This window comes from Coregonus clupeaformis, unplaced genomic scaffold, assembly GCF_020615455.1.
Source record: "Coregonus clupeaformis isolate EN_2021a unplaced genomic scaffold, ASM2061545v1 scaf0456, whole genome shotgun sequence".
Classification (NCBI taxonomy): domain Eukaryota; kingdom Metazoa; phylum Chordata; class Actinopteri; order Salmoniformes; family Salmonidae; genus Coregonus; species Coregonus clupeaformis.
In genome coordinates, this window is record NW_025533911.1 from 286913 (window position 1) to 309223 (window position 22311).

At 41.7% G+C, this 22311-nt stretch overlaps 1 protein-coding gene across 1 annotated transcript; it reads left to right on the forward strand.

Annotated features, from left to right (window-relative positions):
- The first annotated feature begins 1318 nt into the window (after positions 1 to 1318).
- LOC123484771 (zinc finger protein 205-like) lies at positions 1319 to 21510 on the forward strand. The gene is made up of 4 exons (XM_045215486.1): positions 1319 to 1351; positions 15281 to 15392; positions 15583 to 15692; positions 20289 to 21510. The coding sequence occupies exons 2-4, from the start codon at positions 15290 to 15292 to the stop codon at positions 21234 to 21236; spliced, it is 1161 nt and encodes a 386-aa protein (XP_045071421.1). The 5' UTR covers positions 1319 to 1351; positions 15281 to 15289; the 3' UTR covers positions 21237 to 21510.
- The last annotated feature ends 801 nt before the right edge of the window (positions 21511 to 22311 follow it).

The following is a 22311-nucleotide window of genomic DNA, read 5'->3' on the forward strand; positions in this document are numbered from 1 at the left end:
CTTTTCATTCTAAGATTTCCATTGAGACTCAGATCTGATCTCACCCTATTCTGCATGCACACTACAGCGCTTCAAAACCAATAATACATGGTTGTCACTAGTTAACACAGTCACAAAGTCATAATTAAACCATTTTTTTACTCATTTAGCAGACGCTCTTATCCAGAGCGACTTACAGTTTAGTAAGTAAACCCCACCTATTTCTACAATTTATCTTCTTAAAATTTGATTTTAAACCTAATCTTAACCCTAACCTTAATCATAATGCTAACCTTAAATTAGGAAATGCAAATGTTTTATTTTAATACACTTTTATGATATAGCCAATTTTGACTTTTTGGCTGTGTTAACGAGTGACGACCAATATACACTTACTAAATAGACTCACACATATCCACACACTAACAAACACCTACTGTACACGTCACAATAGTTTAGTCAGGTTTGTCTGATGATGACTTAGAACTTATCGTAGCTGACTTATTTTTACCCACAACATATTTATGTCCACCATGATGGGTTTAACAACCATGAAGTCATTCTGTAACTACAGTATAGGACTCAGACATAGTGGGGATGGGTAAACACTCCATGTTTAGTGTTTTTATTTTCTGTGTGTGCTTGTGTGCGTACCTGAGTATACAAAACATTAAGAACACCTTCCTAATATTGAGTTGCCCCCCCCTTTGCCCTCAGAACAGCCTCAATTTGTCGGGGCATGGACGCTATAAGGTGTTGAAAGCGTTCTACAGGGATGCTGGCCCATGTTGACTCCAATGCTTCCCACGGTTGTCAATTTGGCGGAATACCCTTTGGGTGGTGTACCATTCTTGATTCACACGGGAAACTGTGGAGCGTGACAAACCCAGCAACGCTGCAGTTCTTGACACAAACTGGTGCGCCTGGCACCTACTACCATACCCCCGTTCAAAGGCACTTAAATATTTTGTCTTGCCCGTTCATCCTCTGAATGGCACACATACACAATCCATGTCTCAAGGCTTAAAAGTCCTTCTTTAACCCCTCTCCTCCCCAATCATCTACACGGATTAAAGTGGATTTAACAAGTGACATCAGTAAGGGATCATAGCTTTCACCTGGTCAGTCTGTAATTGAAAGAGCAGGTGTTCTTAATGTTTTGTACACTCAGTGTATGTGTGTGATCTGTATCATCTCGCTCTTCCAGGAGGAGGAGGGTCCAGATGTGCTGCTGGTGAAGGAGGAGGGGTGTGAGGAGGGTCTGGGGAACCCTGAGGGGACCATGGTCATGGAGGACAACCAGACTACACCTCCTCCTGAACCCACAGAGGAACCAGCTGAGCAGCACAGGACCACACACAGTCTCACTGAGGTGAGCCAACTGTGAACTACTGTGTGAATAGTATTAGGCCAGGGCCCGTATCCACAAAGTCTATTTAGATTTTTTATGGGAAAAAATTAATAAATTACATCAGGATTTCCGTTAGGAAAATGTGCCGCCGGACAATGTGACTGGGAAGATTTTAATTTACCGTCCATTTCAGAAATTTACCGGACTCATATGCATTGGGTGCATAACCAATTAGGCCATCCACCCACGGTGCTCATAATGACAGAAATGACATTTAGATTATGGTAACGGATCTTAACAGAACATGCAACTCATGTAATGAAGCAGCCAATATAATATTTTTTAAAAACATTTGCCAAAATGCAATTTGTGGGAAAACACCATTCTAAAGAGCGCACCTGGGAAAACACCATTCTAAACAGTGCACCTGGTAGCGGTTCCATATGTGACAGCGATGAAAATCTCTATTAGAAACTTAGAAAGACGGGGAATCTAAAGCTGCAACAACTAGGATAGGTTGCTAATATGGCTACGATTGTGCCTTTGGCGTCTGGACAATAAAATAAAGTTTATATGAAAGCCAATAGAACAGGAGAGAGATGGCATACAATAAGAAAATAAAATGGAAATACATTTGCCAAAATTATATATACTTAACAAAAATATAAACGCAACATGTAAAGTGTTGGTCCCATGTTTCATGAGCTGAAATAAAAGATCCCAGAAATGTTCCATACGCACAAAAAGTATGTTTACTTCCCTGTTAGTGAGCATTCCTCCTTTGCAAAGATAATCCATCCACCTGACAGGTGTGGCATATCAAGAAGCTGATTTAAACAGCATGATCATTACACAGGTGCACCTTGTGCTGGGATCAATAAAAGGCCACTAAAATGTGCAGTTTTGTCACACAACACAATGCCACAGATGTTTTGAGGGAGCGTGCAATTGGCATGCTGACTGCAGGAATGTCCACCGCCATAATGTTGTTTTAGAGAATTTGGCAGTACATCCAACCGGCCTCACAACCGCAGACCACGTGTAACCACGCCCGCCCAGGACCTCCACATCCGGCTTATTTACCTGTGGGATCGTCTGAGACCAGCTACCTGGACAGCAGATGAAACTGTGGGTTTATACAATCAAAGAATTTCTGCATAAACTGTCAGAAACCGTCTCAGGGAAGCACATCTGCGTGCTCGTCGTTCTCACCAGGGTCTTGACCTGACTGCAGTCTGGCAGCGTGACCAACTTCAGTGGGAAAATGCACACCTTCAATGGCCACTGGCACGCTGGAGAGGTGTGCTCTTCACGGATGAATCCCGGTTTCAACTGTACCGGGCAGAAGGCAGACAGCGTGTATGGAGTCATGTGGGCGAGCGGTTTGCTGATGTCAACATTGTGAACAGAGTGCCCCATGGACGCGGTGGGGTCATGTTATGGGCAGGCATGAGCTACGGACAACGAACACAATTGCATTTTATCGATGGCAATTTGAACGCACAGATATACTGTGGCGAGATCCTGAGGCCCATTGTCGTGCCATTCATCCGCTGTCATCACCTCATGTTTCAGCACGATAATGCATGGCCCCATGTCGCAAGGATCTGTACACAATTACTGGAAGCTGAAAATGTCCCAGTTCTTCCATGGCCTGCATACTCACCAGACGTCACCCACTGAGCATGTTTGGGACGTGTACGACAGCGTGTTCCAGTTCCTCCAATATCCAGCCATTGAAGAGAAGTGGGACAACATTCCACAGGTCACAATCGACTCCCTGATCAACTCTATGCGAAGGAGATATGTCGCGCTGCATGAGGCAAATGGTGGTCACACCAGATACTGACTGGTTTTCTGATCCACACCCCTACCTTTTTTTTAAGGTATCTGTGACAAAGAGATGCATATCTGTATTCCCAGTCATGTGAAATCCATAGATTAGGGCCTAATGAATTTATTTCAAATTGACTGATTTCCTCATATGAACTGTAACTCAGTATAATCTTTGAAGTTGTTGCATTTATATTTTTGTTCAGTGTAATTTTTATTTTTATTTTTATTTTTTAAATCTTTATTTTAACAGGGAAAAACAGACAGACCTGGATCTCTTTTACGGCTGTGCCCTGTGTAAACATGTTGACATGTACAGTTTTAGACATACAGACAATAACATTTCAAACATACAAAACAAAAACACAATTCAACAGAAACAATCACAGACAACATCATATTGATCCTCCATAACATTTTTAAAATGGGCAAGGGACACCAGAGTGTCTAACTTAAGTTGGATCTGCAGTTTGTTCCATAAATAAGGTGCAAAGGAACTGAAGGCAGCCCTACCCAACTCTGTGGAGACCACAGGAGTCTCTAATGTAATCCACATTTGTGATCTGGTTTTAAAATTAGTATATCTAGTGGAAAATAATGATGATATACATGGAGTTAGTTTTAAAAGAAGTGCTTTATAAATAAACAAGAGAGCATGTTGCTCTCGCCTCACAGATAGAGAGGCCCAACCCACGTGTTGATATAGAATACAGTGATGAGTTTTGTAACTATCACCCGTGATAAACCTGAATGCACAATGGTAAATAGCATCCAGTGGTTTTAATGTGTTTGCCGATGCATGCATATAGATAATATCACCATAATCTAAAACGGACATAAAAGTAGCCTGCACAATTTGTTTTCTATTTACGGAGGACAGACAAGCCCTGTTTCTGTAAAGGAACCCAATCTTGAATTTGAGCTTTTTTCCGTCTAACCATACCCCTAAGTATTTACACTGCTCAAAAAAATTAAGAGAACACTAAAATAACACATCCTAGATCTGAATGAATGAAATAATCTTATTAAATACTTTTTTCTTTACATAGTTGAATGTGCTGACAACAAAATCACACAAAAATGATCAATGGAAATCAAATGTATCAACCCATGGAGGTCTGGATTTGGAGTCACACTCAAAACTAAAGTGGAAAACCACACTACAGGCTGATCCAACTTTGATGTAATGTCCTTAAAACAAGTCAAAATGAGGCTCATTAGTGTGTGTGGCCTCCACGTGCCTGTATGACCTCCCTACAACACCTGGGCATGCTCCTGATGAGGTGGCGGATGGTCTCCTGAGGGATCTCCTCCCAGACCTGGACTAAAGCATCCTCCAACTCCTGGACAGTCTGTGGTGCAACGTGGCGTTGGTGGATGGAGCGAGACATGATGTCCCAGATGTGCTCAATTGGATTCAGATCTGGGGAATGGGCGGTCCATAGCATCAATGCCTTCCTCTTGCAGGAACTGCTGACACACTCCAGCCACATGAGGTCTAGCATTGTCTTGCATTAGGAGGAACCCAGGGCCAACCGCACCAGCATATGGTCTCACAAGGGGTCTGAGGATCTCATCTCGGTACCTAATGGCAGTCAGGCTACCTCTGGCGAGCACATGGAGGGCTGTGCGGCCCCCCAAAGAAATGCCACCCCACACCATGACTGACCCACCGCCAAACCGGTCATGCTGGAGGATGTTGCAGGCAGCAGAACGGTCTCCACGGCGTCTCCAGACTCTGTCACATGTGCTCAGTGTGAACCTGCTTTCATCTGTGAAGAGCACAGGGCGCCAGTGGCGAATTTGCCAATCTTGGTGTTCTCTGGCAAATGCCAAACGTCCTGCACGGTGTTGGGCTGTAAGCACAACCCCCACCTGTGGACGTCGGGCCCTCATACCACCCTCATGGAGTCTGTTTCTGACCGTTTGAGCAGACACATGCACATTTGTGGCCTGCTGGAGGTCATTTTGCAGGGCTCTGGCAGTGCTCCTCCTGCTCCTCCTTGCACAAAGGTGGAGGTAGCGGTCCTGCTGCTGGGTTGTTGCCCTCCTACGGCCTCCTCCACGTCTCCTGATGTACTGGCCTGTCTCCTGGTAGCGCCTCCATGCTCTGGACACTACGCTGACAGACACAGCAAACCTTCTTGCCACAGCTCGCATTGATGTGCCATCCTGGATGAGCTGCACTACCTGAGCCACTTGTGTGGGTTGTAGACTCCGTCTCATGCTACCACTAGAGTGAAAGCACCGCCAGCATTCAAGTGACTAAAACATCAGCCAGGAAGCATAGGAACTGAGAAGTGGTCTGTGGTCACCACCTGCAGAACCACTCCTTTATTGGGGGTGTAATTGGCGTATACGACTAAAAACCATATCCGTGTAGTGTGGGGATGGAAAAGGACCGGAACCAACGCACTGCTTCCCAGATTCCAGCAGCGTATTTATCAATGTTTTAAAATCGTCTCTCAATTTCTCTGACTGCTGGAGTTTAATGTCATTTGACCCAACATGAACAATGACAGTTGAAGCGGCGGAGTGCGTGCTAATAAGTAGCGGTAGCATGGAATTTAGGTCAGGGATCCTAGCGCCAGGGTAGCAGAAAGTCTCCGCTTTCCGGATTGAAACGTTTCGGACCATGGATGAACCCACCACGAGAACGGAAGGACTACAGATGGGTTTATTGGGTAAATGACGGGGCCTCTCCCGATTGATCTGCCTCCTAGCAGGTTGAGGGGGGCTAGCAGCTGAGACTGACGACCTAGCGGGAGGCAAGGAGCGCAGATGAGTGTGCTTGGGCACTTCCACCTGAGAATGAGACGGCAGCAGTAGAGATGTAGCGGAGGGACCCTGTACAGCAGGGTTCTTCAATTCCGGTCCTGGAGGGCCGAAACACCTCTGTTTTTCATCCTCTCCTTCTAATCAGGGGCTAATTCAGACCTGGGACACCAGGTGAGTGCAATTAACTACCAGGTAGAAATAAAAAACAGAAGTGTTTCGGCCCTCCAGGACCGGAATTGAAGAACCCTGCTGTACAGTATGATTGGAATGCACTTCCAGGTCTTCCAGGACCTTGAATCTCCTCCCCAATTGTAGCACTTCCGAAACATTTGATGGATTCCGTTTCCTGGAGTGCTTTACTCCCCGGACAGCAATCCAGGCATCCTGAGGCGGAACAGAAGGGGTGGAACAGACCGGGCCCTTCGGTTTAGCTCCTAGCCTGGGCCATGGCTCATTTAAGGGAACCGAATGGAGTTTCTCCGTTACAGGCTCTGCAGAAGTGGAGATGCCGAGCCAGGGGCAGGTGACGTCGTCGATTTTGGAGGTGGTTTGTGCAACCATGGAGTCCAGGAGTTCTTCGTCCTCCTTGATCTGGTGCAAGACAGATACTCTTCCCCTCCAGCTCAGCGACTCTCTGGCTCAGGTACTGGCAGGTGGTACATCCAGGGGTGAGCGAAGCCATGAGTGACACGTCACCTCCGAGTATAAAAATAACTAAGACGTTGGTAAAATGTGTTAAATGAAAATTGATTAAACGGTTTAAAAAAAGTAAAATCCGTCAAGTTTGGCAGGTAGCAGCAACAAACAGCACAGCAGCACGTAGACAAGTGACGCGCTCACTTGAAATAAATACAGAAATAAATACAATAATTCAAAATACTTCAACAGAAAGCATGACTTCGCCACAGAGGAATCGAGGATCATTACCTTCTTTGAAAAAACAGCTGTCGATTGTTTCAAATCACAAGCTCGTAGGCCTATGCCTATTTGGGAAGCCCGCAATTTGGGCAGAGTGGGTGGCAATAGGCCTAGCTGATTATTGAGTGAAAAGCATCTAAAATATTTGTGAATATAATGTCTCTTCAGTATAATTTAAAATATTGAGACAAGAAGGGGAGGGGTGTGTGGCAAAGATATAGGGAAGTCTTTCTCCAGAATGGCGCAGCTGTCTCCCGCCAATTATTGCACATTCATTGTTTCATTGTGTGAATTGTTTGCCCTTTGATTAGAGATGTTTATCAATTCCCCATTACATACACTATATATACAAAAGTATGTGGACCCCCCTTCAAATTAGTGGATTCGGCTATTTCAGCCCGTTGCTGACAGCTGTATAAAATCGAGCAAATAGCCATGCAATCTCATTTTACATTTAAATTTAGTCATTTAGCAGACGCTCTTATCCAGAGCGACTTACAGTTAGTGAGTGCATACATTTTCATACTGCCCCCCCGTGGGACATACCATGGAAATAACATTAGATGGAAATAACATTAGATGGAAATAACGTTAGATGGAAATAACATTAGATGGAAATAACATTATAAATAAATAACATTAGATGGAAATGACATTAGATGGAAATGACATTAGATGGAAATGACATTAGATGGAAATAACGTTAGATGGAAATAACATTAGATATAAATAACATTAGATGGAAATAATGCTCTTGTAGCTGAATGGAAGCAAGTCCCCACAGCAATGTTCTAACATCTAGTGGAAAGCCTTCCCAGAAGAGTGGAGGCTGTTATAGCAGCAAAGGGGGGACCAACTCCATATTAATGCCCAGGATTTTGGAGTGAGATGTTCGACAAGCAGGTGTCCACATACTTTTAGTCATGTAGTGTATGTCACCAGTAGTTAATGTACCGTTAATCCCCATAATTTGGTTACATATATTTCTGTTAATGCATGTACTAATTACAGTCATTTACCGTTTTCATTCTCAGTGTGGAAACGTTGTTTGTGGAGTTCACAGCCTGCTACACTTGTGAGAAACAAATGTTGGTTTATTACATAACCATCATTTACAACATTTGTAAATGTCTTCATTGTCTTTTGTTTGGAGTGCTCCATGTGAGCAATGAGCATGTCTGGTTTGCTATTGTTGTGGGAGCGCGTGCACCAGAGCACGCATAGAAATACCTGGCCTGCTGCGCAGAAAATTAGGAAAGTGTTTTTTGAACATTCATTACGAATGATAATATATTAAACTATTTCTCACAGTAAGCAAGTTGAAAAACCTTTACAACCATCTCCCCCTCAATTATCACCAATCCTCGGTGTGAATGAGCAATAAAGGTTATAGGCCTACTGCTGCATTGGCAAATTTTGTCATCAAAGTCTGGCATTCTCTGGATTTATGGTGCTTTCAAGACAACTGGGAACTCTGAAAAAAACAAGATCGAATCATGATGACGTCATTGATCTTCAGGTCGTAGCTCTAGAAAGAGGCCTGAGTTCCAGATTTACAATTCCGAATTGGATGACCGTTCAAAACGTATTTTCCCAGTCGGAGCTAGTTTTTTACCGACTTCCCAGTTGTCTTGAACTCACTGAAGTCAAGTTTTCGCAGTTCCGAGTTAACAGTTGTTTTGAGCGCGCCACAAATCATGCTTCATTGACAGCATGGCCAATGTTGAATGTTTATCATTTAAAACTTGGAAAAGAGACCCGTAATCCCAGATTTGGGACCACACAGCCACTCCACTGAATAGCAGGCTAGTGATTGCTTTGCAATGCTTGCAGTTAGCCACTGTCACTAATTCCTTCCAAACAACTAATTGTTGAATTTGCGATTTCCAACTTACATTTTAGTCATTTAGCAGACGCTCTTATCCAGAGCGACTTACAGTTAGTGAGTGCATACATTTTTCATACTGGCCCCCCGTGGGAATCGAACCCACAACCCTGGCGTTGCAAACGCCATGCTCTATCAACTGAGCTACACGGGGCCTACACTTGTTGTGTAATGTTTATGGCCGATGAGCACCAATATGTTTTATCTATAATTTCTCTTCATTATTTCTCGTCATATGACAAGGATTAAAAAGGATTTGCCAGTAGATTGTCGACTTGATTCATGATTATGACTGCTAGCTAAGATTTTGAAAGTGTGATGTTGACATGATCAGTCCAATCAAAGCTACTGTAGATATAACGCGATTTGACGTCATTTTATCTGTGGCCATTGACCTTGAGCCTTCTTGGATGGGCACTTCTAATGTAACTATATGGCAGCACCCAAAGGGCTTGAATTTTCTAGCTCTACCCTTAGGACTTGGCGGTGACATACTGTCCCCATGAGTGAAAGAACACTGAGCTAATCATGGCGCAACTAGAGAACATTACCAACACCTATCCGCTGGCTGCCCCACCACCACAGAAAGCACTGAGCTAGGCTGAAACACCTGCATTTTGGAGCTGCCTTACTCAAGAAAGCAAAAAAGAGACCATGTTTGTATGCGGCTTTATTAACTCCAAGATTTTTTTACATATATTTTTTTACATTGTTTGCAAACTGATATGTGACACGCATTAGGTGCGCTGTTTAGAATGGCGTTTTCCGCGAATTGCATTTAGGCAATTTTCTTTAAATTACGTCTTATTAGCTGCTTCATTACAGGAGTTGCATGTTTAAAAAAAATAGGCTATATCCTTTTGACTGTAAGACGATAGGCTTGCTATTGTTGCATGTTTCCATTAAGCTCTTAATGAAAAATTTTGGGTTGTTGTATGCATGCATAGTATCAGAGTGGAAGAGACAAAGTGAGAGGTTTCACTCTCGCCAAAATCTGTCCAAAATAAACCCAATGCGTTTCTATGGGCTTATTTTGGGCCTAAGCTTCCCGCCTGCCTTCCCACCCATTGTTAGGGCGAAACATAAGCATCTCTTCATTCTATACAGAGCGCTGATAGTATTTTCTGTTGGTCACGTCATTATACTGTTTGGAAATTACATATTATAAATGGCATACATTTCCCCCTGTTTTTGTTCAGTCTGAGACAGTAGCTTTAAACTTGGCCCATATTTTGTCGTATTCTTTTGACTTGCAATAGTTTTCTCAAATTTGACAGTGTTCATTGACAGTTGGAGCCATTCTGCAAATGAGGATGGCTGTTCCTCTTTCTAATGCCTTAAAATGACCCTTTTAGCAATGAGAGTGAATGAGTTAGTGTCCTGAGCATGGAAGCATTTGGTGTATTTTCTGGGTGGTTTATTCCCAGCCAGATAAAGGCTGCATTTGTGTGTAGTCTATTTTCTTGTGCTACTTGAAATAGAGAGAATATTATTTTCCAATATGCTTTCAACTTAGGACACTTGACCAACATATGTTCAAGCCCAGCATCATCTGATTTACATCACCAACATTTGCTATCAGTTGTCATTTTTGCCTTGTACGTTTAATAGGGAGTCCAGTAAGTTCTATTAATTATATTATACTGAACCATTTGTGATTTAGAATCTCTGCACATTTTAAAACTGTTTTCCACACCTTTTTCCATTCAATTTCTTGTATATTCATCTTTAAATCTTTACTCAATTTTTCCCTTTAGGGAAGGTGTAGTACCCTTGTTTTTTCGTTTAAGAATGTATATACCCTGGATGCTAGGTAGTTTTTGGAATGGACATCCTTTATGAAACTTTCCAATTCGTTCAAATCATGTTTCAATGCAATTGTTCTATCTGCTGACTTGAATGCCTGTACAATCTGAATGATTCTAAAATGGTTGGTAGAGCCGGTCTTATCCTTCAGTTCATTCAGATCCATAATTATACCATCTTTATACAAATCAGACGCGGTCCAAACTCTCATCTCTAGCCAATTTATCCACCAGAGGCGGCTGGTGGGAGGAGCTATAGGAGGACGGGCTCATTGTAATGGCTGGAATGGAATCAATGGAATGGAGTCAAACGTGGTTTCCATATGTTTGATGTGTTTGATACCGTTCCATTGATTCCATTCCAACCATTACAACAAGCCTTTCCACCTATAGCTCCTCCCACCAGCCGCCTCTGCTCTACACAATACTGGTCTGGGATTGGTTAATATGTGTTGGTTGCTCCAGATGGTTGCTTGAAAAGAGTTCAATAATGAGACCGCACATTTATTTCCAACAATTTTAACGTTCCAAGAAGCAGAACTTGTAGGATGGTATTTCAGATATTCCGGTAGTATTCCGTATGCTATCAATCTTAGTGGGATTGGGTGGGACATTTCTTATTCAGTTGCTAACCAAGTGGGAGGTTATTATGGTGGGTAGAGCCAGTTTGTCTTATTACATATGACAAGTAATATGTTTTAATATCCGGAAGTGACATGCCTCCTTTATATTTTGGCACCATTAGTTTGCGGGCTTGCTTTGAATCCCATATCATTTTAGTGATTGTTATATTGATCTTCTTTAAGGCCCAGTGCAGTCAAAAGTGTGAGTTTCCTGTGTTTATATATATTTTCACACTATGAGGTTGGATTAATACTGTTAAATTGTGAAAATGATGATAACGCCCTTTAGAGTAAGAGCTGTTTGAAAAGACCGCCTGAAATGTCTGCCTGTTTTGGTGGGATGGAGTTTTGACCTGCCTTGTGACATCACCAGGCGGTAAATTAGTTAATAGACCAATAAGAGAGTTAGTTTTACGTTTTCCCCTCCCAGTTAATACTGTACCAGTAGCATTCTTTATGGAGGGGATATATGATCATGTTGTCCTTTTATCATTCTTGCCAGCAGTTTTTCAGCCTTCCCCCTCTTCATAGTATGTCAACCTTGAATATGCTAATTCTACTTAAATTGCTTTCGTTTCCACCGTGTTGTATTGATCTTTAAATTGTAACCATTTTTGCAGATTAACATTAGGTGCATTCATAGTAGAATTACCTAACTAGCACTTTCATTTCCCTTTCCAACTCTGTTTCAAGTCTTTTCCTCCTTTTCCAGCCAGAATAACCTTGAATTTAAAACAGCATTCAAGGCTTCTGAAACAAAAATTGTCATCAGTTGACTTGTCATTAATTTCCATGAAATCTTCAATTTCTTTACAAATAAAAGGTACAGAATCATGCTCTGACATTAGTGAAGGGTTAAATCACCACTTGTACATTTTGGGTGGGCTTCCCTCTTATTTCTACAACCAATTTTACTGGACTGTGATCAGATGTAATAATGTTATCTATTGTCACTGATTGTACCTTGGGGATAAGCGAGTTGGACAGAAAAAAACTAGTCTAGTCTGAAGTGGACTGGAGAGTAAAATGTATACTCTGTCTTTAGTCAATGCCACTCCGACATTGCTCATCCTAATATTGATATATTTCCATTATTTTACTTCCATTGTTAGATACTACTGCACTGTTGGAGCTAGGAACACAAGTATTTCGCTACACCTGCAATAACATCTGCTAAATATGTGACCAATACAATTTGATTTGATTTCTGGATGTAGTATTTGCCAGATGTCTAAAAGCCCATTGTTATTGATCATATCTAATTGTAATATTCTAGATTTTGTAGCTGTAAAGGCTTTCTTAGTTGATCTGTTCTCCACATTCAATATTGGATTAAAATCCCCTCTTGTAAAGTGAAGGAAAAGCAGTCAACAAGTGCTCAGCATATGAGTGAACTCCTTCAAGACTGTTGGAAAAGCATTCCTCATGAAGAGCGTGCAAAGCTGTCATCAAGGCAAAGGGTGGCTACTATCTCAAATATAAAATATATTTTGATTTAACACTTTTTTGGTTACTACATGATTCCATATGTGTTATTTCATAGTTTTGATGTCTTCACTATTATTCTACAATGTAGAAAATAGTCAAACTAAAGAAAAACCCTTGAATGAGTAGGTGTGTCCAAACCTTTGACTGGTACTGTAGGCCTATATTCCATGAGAGTTCAAAAAAAACAAAACATGCAGGGCTTGACATTAACCTGTTTATCCACTTGTCTTTCACACAAGGAGGTGACTGAAAATGTTGTTGTGTTTGATGCAAGAAACCACTTTACAAAATAAAATGCATTATTATACCCATACCATTATTACAGAGAATCAGACAAATGATGATACCCTCTGCCTATTGGCTACTTAGCTTATTCAAGCCTGTCTCAAAATACAACACTGCCCCTTTATGACAAAAAAAAGCTCTTTACTTGACTCGCTTTTCAAAGATGCCTAGAAATGTACACGTTTTGTGCTCTTGTAGGAAGCAATCACTCCCCTATTGCTGACTGCAAATGATCTATAACTGGACTAATAACTTGCAAAGGATATGAACAAAATGCGCACACGTGGCTACATGCAGCTCTCGCTTTGATCTCAAAACAAGCGCATCTACTCACGACCACTCATGCTGTAAACACAGTCCAGTTCAAAGTAAATGGCACAGATCCATATATGGCAATGGTCTATTTGCATATAGGCCTATTGCAGCTCTGATTGTTTATGCCGCACCGGTATGTGTAGAGTACGGGTGAGTAGTGCATGTCAATGCAATGGAATCCTACTCCGATGCATTCTGCCTACAACAAAATCTCTTGTATAGTTCGTTTTGTTTCAATATGTTAAATTGAAAGTGGCTAATATTGCGTTGATTCGATCACAATTGCAACAGTAAATGGAAACGTTGATGGTGTTAACAGGGAAATATCTAGAACAGTGGCCACCAACCTTTTCTGTGTCCAGATCGCTTTCGGAGTCAAAATGCAAGCCGAGCTCTACCGCTCAACAATGCCAATACATTGTTGTTCAGGCAATTAAAAAAAGTTATACCGTCTTGCAGCTGATGGGGTGACTCGAGTCTCACCGCATTATTTCTGCCTCATGTTGTTACTCCTATGAACAGAGAAAGTGAAACATTCCTCGATATTAAAAAATACCCAAGCCACTAATAATAACAACAATGCAAGCCTATAGATACACTTTTCTACTCATTCATTACTGCTGCACTGCTTGTTGTAGCATTTTATGGCTTATAAAAGTGTTGAATACAAAGACTAAGAACTTAAACATGAACTCGCTCATAAAAACAGCAGCTCTTTGCTGTATTCGTTGACAGTCTGTCTCTAGTCATGGTTTTAAACGTTTTGAAACCTCACAGTATCAACTTCGCTGTAGCTTTCTTTTATGCCTGCTACGTTACTGCAGACATTGGATTCTGAGCCATCCGATTGGCCAGCGGTAGGCCTATAGTGCACTTGATTTGCTCTCTGGGTCCGCCGGGAATGCAGACCTTGTGCCTTCAGACACATGAAATGGTTGAAAATGGCAACAGTTCGCCTACCCGGCGCACAGGGCAGGTGAATCAGGTGCACTTACCGCCAACAGCTCGAGACAAATAAAACTAAATAGGAACACAAGACTTTATCGTTGGGTTTTTTACAGAAATGTTTGGCGATCGACCGGTTGGTGACCATTGCTCTAGAAAGTTCAATCTCGTGCTTCTCTCTGTGGGCTGATGTTTCTGCGAGGCAGTCCCGGGCTACTGGGCGCGCAGTTTAGAGGGAACATTGGCTATGACACATTTTAATTCATTTAGGTAATTCAATATTTGTTTCCTTTTAATGCGATGTGCCATAGACTTCACATTCCATGAAATGATGTTCAATTCATAACATTTCTTCTGTCTACTGGCAATAAAAATATATATAAAATACAAAATACAAAAAAGATTAATGGCTGTAGTACCATAGGAGGAAGAAGCCTCTTAGAGTAGGCGCTCATGTCGCGTTCAAAACAACTGGGAACTCGTAACTGTCCGACCAGAAGATCACTGACGTCATGATTAGACCTTGTATTTTTTTCGAGTTTCCAGTTGTTTTGAATGCGGCATCAGAGTAGGAGTGATCTAGGATCAGTTTTTCCTTTTAGATCATAATGAATAAGATTATTCAGAAAGATCCTAGATCAGCACTGAGACTCTTTGTGGATACGGGCCCAGGTCTTGATACATTTTGTCTCAAGTGTGGGACCATGCCTATGAATTATCAAACCATTAAAGGGAAGTTAGAGGTAATTTTGGGAACCAGTGCGAACTAGCTTAGCTGCAAACACTGGAAATCTTCGGGTACAGCTAGCAAGCTAGTCAGCATTGGTTGGCTGAATTACCTCTTAACTGCCTGCATACTGGACGCAGAAACATAATAATGGTATCCACGAGTTAATCTCTTTAAAGAGTGTCACATAATCAAATCAACTAACACGTTTGCATAGTATCAAAGCAACTAACATGTTTGCATAGTACTCATGGCAATCCCTCATTGCCCAATCAGAAGATGCTCCATAGCAGGGTGCTCATATCAGATTTCTTGATGCAACATCCTCTCACTCTGTATCTCTTACAGTCTGTAGACATGGAGGATGGGAAGCCTGATCTGCTGCTAGTCAAAGTGGAGACAATAGAAGACGGACCAGAGAGCATTGACCTTCTGAGTGGACTAAAGATGGGGGAGCAAGGTAAGGGAGAAATACATATAGCCTACATACAGTAATAGATCTTCAATGGGAATAGTGATGGTTATTTTTCCTTCATTCATAAAATGAAATCAATACTTATATTTAGATACTAAAACACACATAATGTATGTACTTGACCAGGTAATTGACTTAAACTCCTAAATGTCTATTTTGTAACCTCTTCCTGCAGATGGTTGGCTGGAGGCTAACAAGGGAGACTGGGTGGCCATCTTGGATTCCCAGACAGGCGCAGCCAAGGGCCCGGGGGACCACATCACTGAGCAGGGCGAGATAGTGGAGGTCAGTGGATGGGACAGCGTCCTCAACTCTGGGCTGGGGAACAACACTGTTAACCACAACCAGAAACAGACAGTCGAACACAAAACAACAACTGAGTTTAGTCTCCATGACAACAGACTGGCTGAGCCCCAAATGAAAAAAGACTACAGTTTAGAATACTAAAGTACTTACTATAGAATTCTGTAGTATACTGTAGAATACTATACTACACACTGTAGTATCACTCAATCGTGTAGTGCTTACTATAGAATGTTGTAGTATACTGTAGAATACTGTAGTAAATACTACAGTATTTTCAGCATTACAAAAACCAGTCATGCCCGCAAAAACACTACAGTCCACAAAAACGCTACCGTTTTTTTATTATAGTACAGTGCCTTCAGAAAGTATTCACACCCCTTGACTTTTTCCACATTTTGTTACAGCCTGAATTTAAAATCGATTAAATTTAGATTTTGTGTCACTGACCTACACACAATACCCCATAATGTCAAAGTGGAATTATGTTTTTAGAAATTTTTACAAATGAATTACAAATTCAAAGCTGAAATGTTTTGAGTCAATAAGTATTAAACCCCTTTGTTATGGCAAGCCTAAATATGTTCAGGAGTAAACATTTGCTTAACAAATCACATAATAAGTTGCATGGATTCCTACCTCATCACTGTACTCCACACATACAATTATCTGTAAGGTCCCTCAGTCAAGCAGTGAATTTCAAACACAGATTCATCCACAAAGACCAGGGAGGTTTTCCATTGCCTCGCAAAGAAGGGCATCTATTGGTAGATGGGTAAAAATAACAAAAGCAGACATTGAATATCCCTTTGAGCATGGTGATGTTATTAAGTACACTTTGGATGGTGTATTAATACACTCAGTCACTACAAAGATACAGGCGTCCTTCCTAACTCGGTTGCCGGAGAGGAAGGAAACCATTCAGGGATTTCACCATAAGGCCAATGGTGACTTTAAAACAGTTACAGAGTTGAATGGCTGTGATAGGAGAAAACTGAGGATGGATCAACAACATTGTAGTTACTCCACAACACTAACTTAAATGACAGAGTGAAAAGAAGGAAGCCTGTACAGAATAAAAATATTCCAAAACATGGATCCTGTTTGCAATAAGGCACTAAAGTAAAACTGCAGAAAATGTGGCAAAGAAATGTACTTTATGTCCTGAATACAAAGCGTAATGTTTGAGGCAAATCTAACACAACACATCACTGAGTACCACTCTTCATATTTCCAAGTATGGTGGTGGCTGCATCATGTTATGGGCTTGCTTGTCATCCGCAAGGACTGGGGAGTTTTTTAGGATAAAAAGAAACGGAATAGAGCTAAGCACAGGCAAAAACCTAGAGGAAAAACCTGGTTTCCAACAGACACTGGAAGACACATTCACCTTTCAGCAGGACAATAACCTAAAACACAAGGCCAAGTCTACACTGGAGTTGCTTACCAAGACGACATTGAATGTTCCTAAGTGGCCTAGTTACAGTTTTGACTTAACCTCCATAGGATCAGTGTCCCGAAATCGGGACAGTTGCTTCTCAATATGCGATATGTGACTAGAATGGCGTTGTAAACAACAGCCAACTTTCCGGGACATAGACATGTATTATCGTCAGAAAGCTTAAATTATTGTTAATCTAACTGCAGTGTCCAATGTACAGTAGCTATTACAGCGGAATAAATACCATGCTATTGTTTGAGGATAGTGCACAACAACAACAACACTTTAATCAAGGCAACTGGTTTGATACATTCACCTCTGACGGTAAATAATGTACTTGCATTCAGTAATCTTGCTCTGATTTGTCATCCTGAGGGTCCCAGAGATAAAATGTAGCATAGTTTTGTTTGATAAAATCCATTTTTATATCCTAACACAATCCATGTTGTATACAGCGTTTTGCATGAATTCCGACTCTAATCGGCAAAACGTTGTTTAACCCGGTCAAGTTCGGTTTCTGTGCAATCCTCAGACACTCTAGAAGGCAACCAAACTTGTTTCATCATTCTACATTACGTATTGGCAACACAACACGTCAATTAGCCCATGAAGGTCAGCCATCGTTACGCACCAATGAGACAAGCGGTGTTCACTTGATTGACAGTACTTTGGTCCTATGACCACCTATCGTTTTGTAACATAGCTAGCTAGATAGCCAATGAGCTGGGCTTTCCAGCAGTGTGTGAACGCCCTTTGTACGACAGCCAGCCATCATACTAGAGCTGTGCGCAACAGTGTTCATTCCCAGTTGAAATCAAACAGGACGCAGGGTAGTTTACGTTACGCAGCGGTTCGTTCTCTTCTACGAATGGATGAGGACTCTGTGAGTGAGCACAGTTTTGATTCCAGCATGGAATAAATGTTTTTGGAAGGAAAATATCCACTTTTAGATCAGTAACTAAAATATGTTTTTGCTTCTCATGCTAATGCTGTTGTTTAAATGGTTGCATATTCATTTGAGATATTTTTCTTTGATTTCTCTATTTATTTATTTATTTATTTATATATACACACACAGTACCAGTCAAATGTTTGGACACACCTACTCATTCAAGAGAATGCCAAGGGAGTGCAAAGCTGTCATCAAGGCAAAGGGTGGCTATTTTAATATAAAATATTAGGTTACTTCATGATTCCATATGTGTTATTTCATAGTTATGATGTCTTCACTATTATTCTACAATGTAAAAATAAAGAAAAACCCTTGAATGAGTAGGTGTGTCCAAACTTTTGATTAGTGTATATATACACTACCAGTCAAAAGTTTTATATTTGAGATTCTTCAAAGTAGCCACCCTTTGCCTTGATCACAGCTTTGCACACTCTTGGCATTCTCTCAACCAGCTTCACCTGGAATGCTTTTCCAACAGTCTTGAAGGAGTTCCCACATATGCTGAGCACTTGTTGGCTGCTTTTCCTTCATTCTGCGGTTCGACTCATCCCAAACCATCTCAATTGGGTTGAGGTCGGGTGATTGTGGAGGCCAGGTCATCTGATGCAGCACTCCATCACTCTCCTTTTTGGTCAAACACTTTTTTGGTTACTACATGATTCCATATGTGTTATTTCATAGTTTTGATGTCTTCACTATTATTCTACAATGTAGAAATATAGAAAAACCCTGGAATGAGTAGGTGTGTCCAGACTTTACTGGTACTGTGTGTGTGTGTGTGTATATATATATATGTGTGTATGTATATATATATATGTGTGTATGTATATGTATATATACACTGCTCAAACAAATAAAGGGAACACTTAAACAACACAAAGTCAATCACACTTCTGTGAAATCAAACTGTCCACTTAGGAAGCAACACTGATTGACAATAAATTTCACATGCTGTTGTGCAAATGGAATAGACAACAGATAGAAATTATAGGCAATTAGCAAGACACCCCCAATAAAGGACTGGTTTTGACCCCTTGTGAGACCATATGCTGGTGCGGTTGGCCCTGGGTTCCTCCTAATGCAAGACAATGCTAGACCTCATGTGGCTGGAGTGTGTCAGCAGTTCCTGCAAGAGGAAGGCATTGATGCTATGGACTGGCCCGCCCGTTCCCCAGACCTGAATCCAATTGAGCACATCTGGGACATCATGTCTCGCTCCATCCACCAACGCCATGTTGCACCACAGACTGTGGGGAAATGATAGTGCCTTAAAGGCTCAGTGCAGTCAAAAATGTGATTTTCCTGTGTTTGAGATATATTTTCTCACTGAGGTTAGAATAATACTGTGAAAATTATAATACGCCTGACATTTCTGCCTGTTTTGGTGGGATAGAGTTTTGGCCCTGCCTGGTGACATCACCAGGTGGTAAATTAGTTAATAGACCAATAAGAGAGTTCCAAACCTCTCTGCCAATAACAGCTAGTTTTCCCCTCCCCACTCAGACCACTCCCAGACCGTCCTAGCTCCATACTTGCCTGAGAAATTGCTCTGCTAAGAAGCTATTTTTGTTTCTTTTTGACAATTTGAATTGAAAACAATCACAGTAAGGTACTTAATTGTTACCCAGAAATGATTAGATACTGAGATAAAAACGGCTGCATGGGACCTTTAATTCGTGTTTACTTGACATAAAGTAGTGAATCTGTGTGTAATGTAATGTCGAACCTTTTCCAAAGTATTCTAAAATTAATTTGATCAAAGCGAAGGTACCAGATATACAGAAAAAGTAGTGTTACCATAGTGAGAAAAGTTATTCTACTTGTTACATATCGTGTTGTGAAATAAAAGTACTGTACTTCACATTATTTGAGTGTATGACCATTTTGTTGAAATGAAATAAATAATTGACTCCGTGCTGACTGATTTGGTTATTTTTGTATTGTTGCAGGGACTGAGTTTCCCTTATCTCAGTCGAACCAAAACATTATACTTAATTCTTGAATCAACACATATGGACATTTTTTTTATAGTCAACTCCAATGGGCCAATATACTTGAATCACAGTGTTAAAGATGAGCTTGACTGTGGTTAACATTTAGGATATCATGTAATGTTTCTCTGTGTACAGCAAAGAGTTTCTTATATAAACCTTTAAATGCTCTTCTGTACAATTTGTGTTTACAGTCTGCAGTTCATGAGGACCTGCTGATGTCCAGTGTTGCTGATGGGAGAGACTGGACCTCTGCAGCGGCTGGTCACAAACCCTGGCCCCGGATAAGAACCCTGGATCAGGAGCCGTTTCTCTTCCTTCCCGAGTCGGAAACAGGACCGAACCAAGAGGGACAGAGACTCAACCACCACCACCACACAGAACACAACCAGTGGACAGGGGGACTGAACAACCTCAGTCCTGGTAGTCATCAGAGAGATAGAGGCTCCAGTCAGGGATCCAGTCTGCAGCCCAGACCCTTCTCTTCACAGTCTCAGTGCAGGGATGAAGCAGGGCCTGGGGCTGATAGAGATAGACCCTCCTGTTCCTATGATACAAACACCACAGTATCCATGATGAACAGAGCAGGTCACACTGGGCTTCAGCCTTCACAGAGAGTGGTGGGAGAGCCCCCTGGTGGTAGTCTAACAGGAAGTCTGTCTTCTTCAGGGTCTCGTCTAATGCCTGGTGACTGGGTTCATAGAAGGCCTGGGCCTGGACCTGGGTCTAGCCTTCCTCAGTTACCTCATGGTTACCCCACAAATACAGACAGGGTCAGGATGGATGTTCAACACGAGAAGTATCTAGCCTATAACACAGCACACAATCCTAACACCCAAACAATGGCTAGAGGTCAAGGAGGGAGCTCAAAGACTAACCACCTGAGGGTGGTGGCTCCTGCTTCTACCTCCTCTGGTGTCATTGGATCACAATGTGGGAGGCCAAGCATTAAGACGGACGCAGACAAGCCATACGCCTGCCTCACGTGTGGGAAGCGCTTTGCTGAGGCGAACTATGTGAAGAAGCACCAGACTGTTCACACCAAAGAGAGACCCTTCAAGTGTAAACTGTGTTACAAGAGCTTCTCCTTCCAGAATAACCTTATCAGACACAGGAGTGTCCACAATGGGAAGAAATCATAAAAGTGTGTGAGATGTATGCAGGAGATAGCTGGGAACCATTCTTTAGCTGACATACCCTACATGACCAAAAGTATGTGGACATCCCTTCAAATTAGTCGATTGGCCCGTACTGAAGAGCTCAGTGACTTTAACATGGCAACATCATAGGATGCCACCTTCCCAACAAGTCAGTTCATCAAATTTCTTCCTTGCTAAAGCTGCCTCGGTAAACTGTAAGTGCTGTTATTGTGAAGTGGAAACGCCTAGGAGCAACAACGGCTCAGCCACGAAGTGGTAGGCCACACAAGCTCACAGAACGGGACCGGCGAGTGCTGAAGCGCGTAGCGCATAAAAATTGTCTGTCCACGGTTGCAACACTCACTACCAAGTTCCAAACTGCCTCTGGAAAGAACGTCAGCACAAAAACTGTTTGTCGGGAGCTTCATGAAATGGGTTTCCATGGCTGAGCAGCCGCACACAAGCCTAAGATCACAATGCGCAATGTCAAGCGTCGGCTGGAGTGGTGTAAAGCTCGCCACCATTGGACTCTCATTGGACTCTGGAGTGATGAATCACGCTTCACCATCTGGCAGTCCAATGGATGAATCTGGAACAGTCCTCCATAGGAATGAATGCAATTCTACAGTGTTTCAATTAAATGTTTCAAGGACAAAATTACATTTTTTGTTTTTTTTGTTTTGTTTTGTGGGGACAGTAACATTAGTAATATAAAAAAATTACACTTTAAGGAAAATGTTATATTTTTTTATGTTTAGCTCACATAATATAATTTAAAATATGAATTAAGGTGTCTAATAGAAAAAACAAATGTAGACATTAATAAATGCATTTCTATAGCTTCCAAAATATTTTTTACAACGGTGGGGGAGTTCCAAGATGGAGGCACGGTGGCTTCAACACAGCGCCCCCTACTGTAATCTAGGGTGCGTTCGTAAATTCACTCTGGCGATCTAAACCGATTTCAGAACACTCTCGTCTGACAGTGTGCTACAGCGCAGAATACTAATTAATTTATTAACACACAACACCCAATAAATATTAAGTCTTATCATTCGTTTAATAGTTTTCTCAGCTT

Coding starts and splice junctions, on each gene's coding strand:
- LOC123484771 (XM_045215486.1), top strand. CDS start 15,290: ATGGAGGATGGGAAGCCTGATCTGCTGCTAGTCAAAGTGGAGACAATA. Junction 15,393..15,582: donor ACTAAAGATGGGGGAGCAAG/GTAAGGGAGAAA, acceptor CTCTTCCTGCAG/ATGGTTGGCTGGAGGCTAAC. Junction 15,693..20,288: donor AGCAGGGCGAGATAGTGGAG/GTCAGTGGATGG, acceptor TTGTGTTTACAG/TCTGCAGTTCATGAGGACCT.